The sequence below is a fragment of the Thunnus thynnus genome, chromosome 2 (assembly GCF_963924715.1).
Source record: "Thunnus thynnus chromosome 2, fThuThy2.1, whole genome shotgun sequence".
NCBI classification, from domain to species: domain Eukaryota; kingdom Metazoa; phylum Chordata; class Actinopteri; order Scombriformes; family Scombridae; genus Thunnus; species Thunnus thynnus.
Genome location: NC_089518.1, coordinates 39534068 through 39544067, shown reverse-complemented (window position 1 = coordinate 39544067; position 10000 = coordinate 39534068). Strand labels below are relative to the sequence as shown.

The window sequence follows — 10000 nt, the reverse complement described above, 5'->3', positions numbered from 1 at the left end:
AAAGTAGTGGTTTGGTCCCTCTGACTGATATATTATTATATATGACATCATTAGATTATTAATAGTGAAGCATCAGTGTTAGAGCAGCATGTTACTGTTGTAGCTGCTGGAGGTGGAGCTAGTTTACACTACTTTATATACAGTTAGCTAGTTTAGTCCACTGGTTCCCAACCTAGGGGTCGGGCCCCTCCAAAGGGTCAGCAGATAAATCTGAGGGGTGGTGAGATGATTAATGGGAGAGGAAAGAAGAAAAAACAAAGTTCTGATACACAAATCTGTTTTCATTTTTTGGACTTTTTCTCTAATCTTTGATTTTTGCTGAAATATTGGATCATTTGAACATTTATTGAAATGAAAGCATGTGAGAAGTTTAGAGGGAAAAATCACTATTTGGTGGAGCTGTTAACAACTCATAGACATGTGAAATGTGACCCCGACTACACACTGCTTTTTGTAAGACGTCAAAAGACAAAAAGGTTGGAAACCACTGGTTTCATCTTTAACAATGTGTTGTATTTTAAAAGCTTGTTATATTATCCATTGTGTCAAATCTTCATCTGAAAAGTAACTAAAGCTGTCAAATAAATTTAGTGGAGTAGAAAGTACAATATTTCCCTCTGAAATGTAGAAAGTAGCATCACATGGAAATACTCAAGTAAAGTACAAATACCTCTAAACTGCACTTGAGTAAATGTACTTAGTTACTTTCCAGCACTGATGCGAAGCGTTGAGATTTATTACAGCAGGAAGTGATAATGATGCTAACTGTTAGCTTCAGTTTGTAACTACGTCACATTCAACAGCAGTGACAGTTTAAAGTTTCCTTCACTGCAGATTTATGAACTGATACAAACAGACAATAATGATAAAACATGTGACCCAGCAGGTATTAAAGAGTTCAACTTCCTGTGTAAAGGTTTAGACAGAAACATTAGATTCTGCTTCAATAAACCCGGAACAAAACAAGACACTTGAGGAAACGGTGTCTGAGATTTTTCACCATTTTCTGACATTTTATAAACTAAACAACAAGAAAATAATTGACAATGAAAATAATAGTTAGTTGCAGCTCATAGATAGAGATTATTTTTCTTATTGATTAAATTAATTAGTTGTTTGGTCTTTAAAATACCAGAAAATGGTGAAAAATGTGGATCAATGTCTCACAAAGATGATGTCATCAAATGTCTTGTTTTGACCCTTTTACCTTCCATATATGAACATATATATCAGTATATAGCAACTAATGATTGACTCTATTATTGATTAGTCTGAAGAATAGTTTATTTGTTTTGTTTTGTGTGTGTGCATGTGTGTGTGTGCGTGTGTGCGTGTGTGTGTGTGTGTGTGTGTGTGTGCGCGCGCGTGTGTGTGCGTGTGTGTGCGTGTGTGCGTGTGTGTGTGTGTGTGTGTGTGTGTGTGTGTGCGTGTGTGTGTGTGTGTGTGTGTGCGCGTGTGTGTGTGTGTGTGTGTGTGTGTGTGTGTGTGTGTGTGTGTGTGTGTGTGCGTGTGTGTGTGTGTGTGTGTGTGCGCGTGTGTGCGCGTGTGTGTGCAGGTGTACATGATGTCCAGGGAGCAGGTGAGTATCAGTGAGCTCCTGCTCTCATTGGACAGTTCAGAGCTGCAGGAGGCGGAGCAAGTCAGAGCTGCAGTCAACCAGCAGCTGAGTTCAGGTACACGTTCACGTCCCCGCCGCTGAGTTCAAGTCCCTCCGGTTAAAAACAGTTTCTTCTTTCCTTCGCTGTGGTGTCGATGACAGTCTTTGTTTCGACTTAAGACTCTTCTTCATGAACAGAGTTTCTTGTTTGTTTTCTGTGTGTTAAGTTTTCTTCACATGAAAGCAGCTTCATCATGTGCTTAAAACACCTGGACGCACCTGCAGGATTTATGACATTATAGCTAGTTTGGAGCCAATCAGGGTCCAGTATGTAATTTACACAGGTGTGATGTGGAAACTCGAGAACACTGAGGATGGACTTTACAGTAAACTTCTGGTTACCGCAGACCTGGAGGATGTTTTAAGAGTTTTAATTTGTGGAAGAACCATATCTGACAGTATTTTATATGTTTTAAAACACGTCTGGATCTGGAGAAGTTAATGATGCTTTTAGGTTCGCTGTGTTTTTTATGTGTGAGAATAAACTGCCTGAAGGAGTCTGACCTGCAGTTTGTCCTCCCAGACAGAGGAGGCGCTGTGCTCTGCAGTCTGGTGGATTATTACCTGGACTGTTCGTCCTCGCAGGCGCTGCTGCTCCTCTCCTCCGTCAGAGAGGCTCATCACAAGGTCAGCGCTCCGCAGCTAAACATTATGATACGACATTAAACATGTCTGTTCATACAGGTGTTTGTGTTATTCAGGTGTCTATCATTCTAACCTTTGACCCCCCCCCCGTCCCGCCCCACAGCCTCTCCTGGAGAAGCTGAATGAGTCTCTGTGCAGACCGGCGAGCCGTCTGGCTGCTCTCACCCTGCTGGGTCACCTGATCAGGAAACAGCCTCCCTGGGTTCATCACATCAGCCGCTCGACACTGCTGCCCTCGCTGCTGCGCTGCCTCAAAGTAACGATACATACTAGTACACACTAATACACACTAATACACAAAAACACACAATAATATACACTAAGGATGCACGATATTGGATTTTTTGCTGATATCCTATATGCAGATATTTCCAACTCATTGTCGCCGATATCGATATACGCACGTATTTTTTTCCAGCTGGCTGAGTCTGGATCATGCATTCAAGAATAGATTGTACTAAATATGATCAAGAAAGACAATATATGAAGGAAGAACTGAGGAAGACTGGAGTTCAGGAGCTCAGCACTAAAACTTTAATGAACCTGCCAAGTGGGAGCAGCAGTAGAGTTTTCATTGAGTTTATTAGACAGACAGGATTAATGTGTAGGATTTAATCTCTGGTCCACACTCCGGAGCAGAAGGTGGCGGTAATGCACCTGATACGCTGGTTGACAACCGCCGTTATAAACCAAAAAGATTTTTTTTCCCAAACAGAGTGATACCTCCTGTCAGCCGAGGTGTTTCCTATCTGTGCAGCCGATCATAGTAGCAGCTCCTCCGCGGACTGTTTCACCCTGACGGTCCCGGTGTTTCCTCCGCAGGCTCCACTTCACTCAGCCGCCCGACAGACCCGCTGCTTCCTCTCACTTTAACCTGAATAACAAACCGGGGCTCGATGGTCCAGTTGGATCCACATAGAGAACTAGGGCTAACGTTAGCTGGGAGGCTAGTGGAGCACAGCCAGCTAGCTTCTGCTAGAAGAAGCAGCGGCTTGTCGGTTGCCTTTGAGCAAGGCAGCAGACTGACTGTTGTGTGTTTGTGTCCTCAGACAGACAGCGATGTGGTGGTCCTGATCACTGGAGTCCTGGTCCTCATCACTCTGTTACCCATGATCCCTCAGGCCGGCAAGCAACACATCTACGACTTCTTTGACGTGTTCGGACGCCTCGCAGGCTGGAGCCTCAAAAACCCCGGTAACGCTGAACACACCTTCCTTCCTTCCTTCCTGGACAGTTAAAGAGAAAGTTTTATTACGACTGTTGAACCTGAAGTGAAATTTCGATCATTATAAATTTAAGAATCTGTCATGTAACTGATGAGTCTCCTGTGTTCTGATTGGCTGTTGGTTGTCTGCAGGTCATGTACCTGTCGTCCACCTGGTCCACCTGCAGGCCAGCGTGTACTCTCTGTTCCACCGGCTCTATGGGATGTTCCCCTGCAACTTCATCTCCTACCTGAGACTCCACTACAGCATGAAGGAGAACCTGGACACCTTCCAGGAGGTCGTCAAGGTCAGGAAGACTTCATGTTTGCATGAAAAAAAGGGCATCGAGACAAAATGTCAAAGTAACACAAGACAATTTAAAAAGACACATTTAAATACAGTTAAAAGAGTTAAATAGAAAATAAAAATAAACTAAAATTGAATAAAACAGGAGAATAGAAGTTACAGTGCGAGATATGAATCAAAAGTCCAAATTAGGTTTAATAAAAAGCAAACAGAAAAGTTTTCAGCTGTGATTTAAAAGAACTGAGAGCAGCAGACCTGCCGGGAGTTTGTTCAGATATGTGGAGCATAAAACCTGAACACTGCTCCTCCAGGTTTAGTTTAGTCTCTGTGGACAGAAAGCAGACCAGACGACCTGAGTGGTCTGGACGCTTCATAACAAAGCAGCAGATCAGCACAGCAAAGTAAGCTTTTGTTTTGAAGAACTGTTTCCTGCTGCAGTACGAGCTGCTGATGGATTAAACCAGACATATGAACTTAAACACATTAAAATGAGCAGAAAACGTCCTGATCATTGATGAGTAGTGTAACCGTCTGCAGACAATCATAACTTCCTTCCTTCCTTCCTTCCTTATGCACTCCCTTACTTCTGTTTGAAACTTCCAGGGTATTTTAATAAATTGAAATGATCGTAAAACGTATTGATCCTTGATGAGTTGTGTAACTGTGTGTAGAAATGTCATCATAAGAACACATGACTCTCCAGCGTCTCCTGTTCACATGTTGCTCCAGCAGCAGCTGCTGCAACCAGACAGAAATAACTGCTGTGAAAAGCAGCTGCTGCTTCACAGATAACACGAACAGAAACACACGGCAGGAGGATTCATGACACTGTTTCTCTATAACACGTTAATGTCAGAGACACGTTAATGTCAGAGACACGTTAATGTCAGAAACACGTTAATATCAGAGACACGTTAATATCAGAAACACGTTAATATCAGAGACACGTTAATGTCAGAAACACGTTAATGTCAGAAACACGTTAATGTCAGAAACACGTTAATGTCAGACACGTTAATGTCAGAGACACGTTAATGTCAGACACGTTAATATCAGAGACACGTTAATGTCAGAAACACGTTAATGTCAGAAACACGTTAATGTCAGAAACACGTTAATGTCAGACACGTTAATGTCAGAAACACGTTAATGTCAGACACGTTAATGTCAGAAACACGTTAATGTCAGACACGTTAATGTCAGAAACACGTTAATGTCAGACACGTTAATGTCAGAAACACGTTAATGTCAGAAACACGTTAATGTCAGAAACACGTTAATGTCAGAAACACGTTAATGTCAGACACGTTAATGTCAGAAACACGTTAATATCAGAAACACGTTAATGTCAGAAACACGTTAATGTCAGAGACACGTTAATGTCAGAAACACGTTAATGTCAGAGACACGTTAATGTCAGACACGTTAATATCAGAGACACGTTAATGTCAGAAACACGTTAATGTCAGAGACACGTTAATGTCAGAGACACGTTAATGTCAGAAACACGTTAATGTCAGAGACACGTTAATGTCAGAGACACGTTAATGTCAGAGACACGTTAATGTCAGACACGTTAATATCAGAGACACGTTAATGTCAGAGACACGTTAATGTCAGAAACACGTTAATGTCAGAAACACGTTAATGTCAGAGACACGTTAATATCAGAGACACGTTAATATCAGAGACACGTTAATATCAGAGACACGTTAATGTCAGAAACACGTTAATGTCAGAAACACGTTTAATGTCAGAAACGCGTTAATGTCAGAGACGCGTTAATGTCAGAAACACGTTAATGTCAGAAACACGTTAATGTCAGAAACACGTTTAATGTCAGAGACGCGTTAATGTCAGAAACACGTTAATGTCAGAAACACGTTAATGTCAGAAACACGTTTAATGTCAGAAACGTGTTAATGTCAGAAACACGTTAATGTCAGAAACGCGTTAATGTCAGAAACACGTTAATGTCAGAAACACGTTTAATGTCAGAAACACGTTAATGTCAGAAACACGTTAATATCAGCAGACTGCAGGTTCATGTTCTGACATCAGTCTGAATTATTTACACTTTGTTTCTGACAAATAAAGTTTGTTTTGTCAGTTTGTCAGACCGCTCTAAATACTACATTACCCATGAGTCTCAGCTGCTGTTGCTATGGAGAAGAAACCAGTCAGAAGATTCACCAAAGAAACTTCAACTTATGTTTTTTCAATCAAACCCGTCACCACGGTTACTGATAGGTGACCTGCAGTGATTTTGTCTCCAGGTGTTGTTTGTGTAAAAAGGAGTCTTTTGATGATGTCACTGATGATGTCACAGCGTCGACTGAAAGTAAATAAATCTGAGGATGAGGAGTTAGAAAGCAGTGAGGTTAGCAGACCTCTGTAGCTCCTCATCTCTGCTGGAGGCTAACAGCTTCAGGCTACATTAGCCACTACTAGCATAACACAGCACCATCCCCAGGTGCATTGTGGGTAATGTAGGCACCAGGTTTTGGACATGGAAGAAGAACGTGTGGAATAAAAAGGTGGATTTCTCTGCTTCTGCTGCATAGATTTTCATCCTTTTTTACTATCTGCTGTGAGTGAAATGCATCTTGGGAGATGTAGTCGACTTCTCTCCTTCAGTTTTTATTTCCACAGGTTTGTAGCTTTGACTCTTTACTAAAGAACCAGATATTTTCTAACACAGTTCTTGTTTGTTCTGATGATTCAACCAGGAGAGTTTCATGTTGATCAGGCTGAAGGTGTTTAAATCTCTGCTCACTAATGTCTCTCTGTCTCTCTCAGCCGATGTTGGAACATGTCCGGGTTCATCCAGAGTTGGTCACGGGGACTCAGGACTATGAACTGGATCCGTCCAGGTGAGGAACCAAACGTCTCTCTGCTGCTTGGTATTTTCTTGACCTTGAAACTGGTTCTGGTCTGTGTGGTATTTTGGTGACCAGTACAGAGCACACGGTGCTCAGGTGGGAGGAGTGGTGCAGTCAGGTGGGAGATGAAGCAGCACAAAGACAGTTGTTGTATTTTGTTTGTTTCTGGCACAGAGTCAGTCTGCTGCTGCTTCGGTGATTTTATCAACAGGCTCAAACTAAATAAATAGTAAATAAGCTGCATTTATAGATCGCCTTTCTAGTCTGTCAACCACTCGAAGCACTTTTACACTACGAACCACATTCATACACATCAGGAGGATCTAATCTAATCATTCACACCGATGGTGCAGGTTTGGGCTTCAGTATCTTGCCTGAACTGGAGGAGCCGGGAATCGAACCGCCGATGTTGTGATTAGTGGACGACCTGCTCTTCCTCCTGAGCCACAGCCACAAATACAACCAAAACTAACACAGACAGTAAAGTTTAATGTAGTTAAAGCAGGAAAGTCAGTGAATCAGTCTGTATTGATCTGTGAGTGAATGTGTGATTCTTACAGTATCTGCTGTCTGTATGAGAAGCTTCTTCAGCTCATTAAACCTCTGCAGCATCTGAAGGCAGCACGACTGATACGTTGATAAATCTGCAGCCTCTGAGAAGTAACCAACCAGAGCGCAGCGCCGTTACGCAGCCGTTCACCTTCATTAAATCACCTGATGACACCTGGCTGCTGCAGAATAACCAGACACACCTCAACACACATCAGACTCCATATTCTGCTTTTTTATGAAGCAGACGTCCAGTTCGCAGCTCAGCAGCCTCTTTTATAACTTTGTTTTTAGAAAAAGTAGCGTCTCATGTTTTATCTTTGAAACACATTGTTGTGCAAACGTTGCTGTGTAACATTAATGAAACTATGTGACTGTTTACTAGCTGAGATACAGTAGAATCATCATAGAAACAGCTTCTGACTGACTGACTCCTTCTGTGTTTGGCTGCAGATTTGTGCTGATGTGTGTTCATGTCCTGCTGCTCTGAACCGTCTAGACATTTGTTTGTTGAGCTGTCGTCATCATGCTTCACTGTGATTGGCTCAGCGGTTTCAGAGCTTTGAGAGCAGTGATGTGATTGGCTGAGAGAGTATTTATTAATCACCACACCCACTGATCTATATTTACCTTCAGTCAGCGTCGCACTGCTGCACACATGAACTGAAATAGCAGCTGTGCATGAAGACCACACAGTCATAGACCCCATAGACCCCAGAGACCCCAGAGACCTCATAGACCCCAGAGACCTCATAGACCTCATAGACCCCATAGACCCCAGAGACCCCAGAGACCTCATAGACCCCAGAGACCTCATAGACCCCAGAGACCTCATAGACCTCATAGACCCCATAGACCCCAGAGACCTCATAGACCTCATAGACCCCATAGACCCCATAGACCCCAGAGACCCCAGAGACCTCATAGACCCCAGAGACCCCAGAGACCTCATAGACCCCAGAGACCCCAGAGACCCCAGAGACCTCATAGACCCCAGAGACCCCATAGACCCCATAGACCCCAGAGACCTCATAGACCCCAGAGACCCCAGAGACCCCAGAGACCTCATAGACCTCATAGACCCCAGAGACCCCAGAGACCTCATAGACCTCATAGACCTCATAGACCCCAGAGACCCCATAGACCCCAGAGACCCCAGAGACCCCAGAGACCTCAGAGACCTCATAGACCCCAGAGACCCCAGAGACCCCATAGACCTCATAGACCCCAGTAGACCCCAGAGACCCCGTAGACCTCATAGACCCAGTAGACCCCAGAGACCTCGTAGACCCATAGACCTCATAGACCCAGTAGACCCCAGAGACCTCATAGACCCAGTAGACCCCAGAGACCACGTAGACCTCATAGACCCTGTAGACCCAGTAGACCCCATAGACACCATAGACCTATAGACCCCATAGACCTCATAGACCTCATTGACCCCATAGACCTCATAGACCCCATAACCTCATAGACCCACCACGCTGTGCATTTTATGATTAAAATAGAGCCTCAACTTTCAAACCTGTCTCTCTCTTCCTGTCTGTCTGTCTCTGTCTGTCTCTCTCTCTTCCTGTCTCTCTCTCTTCCTGTCTGTCTGTCTCTTCCTGTCTGTCTGTCTCTTCCTGTCTCTCTCTCTTCCTGTCTGTCTCTCTCTTCCTGTCTCTCTCTCTTCCTGTCTGTCTGTCTTATCCTGTCTGTCTGTCTCTCTTCCTGTCTCTCTCTCTTCCTGTCTGTCTGTCTCTTCCTGTCTCTCTCTCTTCCTGTCTGTCTGTCTCTTCCTGTCTGTCTGTCTCTTCCTGTCTGTCTCTCAGGTGGAGGTGTTATGAAGTCCATGATATTGTGATCGAGTGCTCCCGAGTGTCTCTGGATCCTCTCGAGTCGTCCTGTGAGGAGGACGCTTTCTCGTCCCTCAAAGACCTCCCCCCCTCCTCACCCAGAGCCCCCCCTCCGCCCTCCCCCCTCCCTCACCTGGACCTCACCTGCAGTCCCTTCACCACAGAGCCTGGTCAGTAACACATTCACCAGTATATATATAAGGGTTTTAAGGGTTGGTCATTTTATTGAGTTGACTCCTAATCAGGTATTAATGAATGAAGTGTGCAGTAATGTTCTCTACTACATCAAAGTGTTTTCTGCAGAGATTAAGAGTTTTTTAAATGGTTAAAAAACACCTGAGACCTTTACCAGCATCCTTATAAGGTATAAATTAAGGTATTAATTTGTACATTTTAAAGGGTAACATTTGCTTAAAATATACAAAATACATTTAAAACTATCTCTGAATTTTCACCTTAATTTTAAAATTAAAAACTTTCACCTTAATTGAAAAGTTTTAAGTGAAATAAATGTATAATTTAATGCGGTGCTTTCATGCTGTTTGATAATTTACAGTAATTGTTGTAATTATCAAACGATAATCAAAGGATGAATTAATGGATTGTAATTAATAAACATTTTAATGTCTGTTCAGTCTTTCCTCCATCGTCTGGATGTCTGACCCCATCTCTGCCTCAACTGACACTCAACATCTCCTACATACAGGTACATCTACCTGTCTGTCTGTCTGTCTGTCTGTCTGTCTGCCTGTCTGTCTGTCTGTCTGACTGTCTGTCTGTCTGTCTGTCTGTCTACCTGTCTGTCTGTCTGACTGTCTGTCTGTCTGTCTGTCTGTCTACCTGTCTGTCTGTCTGACTGTCTGTCTGTCTGTCTGTCTGTCTACCTGTCTGTCTGTCTGACTGTCTGTCTGTCTGTCT

At 43.3% G+C, this 10000-nt stretch overlaps 1 protein-coding gene across 2 annotated transcripts in view; it reads left to right on the top strand.

The window, feature by feature from the left end:
• tsc1a (TSC complex subunit 1a) overlaps positions 1-10000 on the top strand; it is a 21267-nt gene that overhangs the window by 590 nt on the left and 10677 nt on the right. For both annotated transcript variants that reach the window (XM_067574448.1, XM_067574441.1), the window contains exons 2-9: positions 1556-1673; positions 2181-2284; positions 2406-2558; positions 3352-3496; positions 3660-3814; positions 6613-6686; positions 9059-9252; positions 9718-9788. In XM_067574448.1, the coding sequence (XP_067430549.1) occupies positions 1562-1673; positions 2181-2284; positions 2406-2558; positions 3352-3496; positions 3660-3814; positions 6613-6686; positions 9059-9252; positions 9718-9788 (1008 nt within the window). In that variant the 5' untranslated portion in view covers positions 1556-1561. The remainder of the gene's footprint in view (positions 1-1555; positions 1674-2180; positions 2285-2405; positions 2559-3351; positions 3497-3659; positions 3815-6612; positions 6687-9058; positions 9253-9717; positions 9789-10000) is intronic.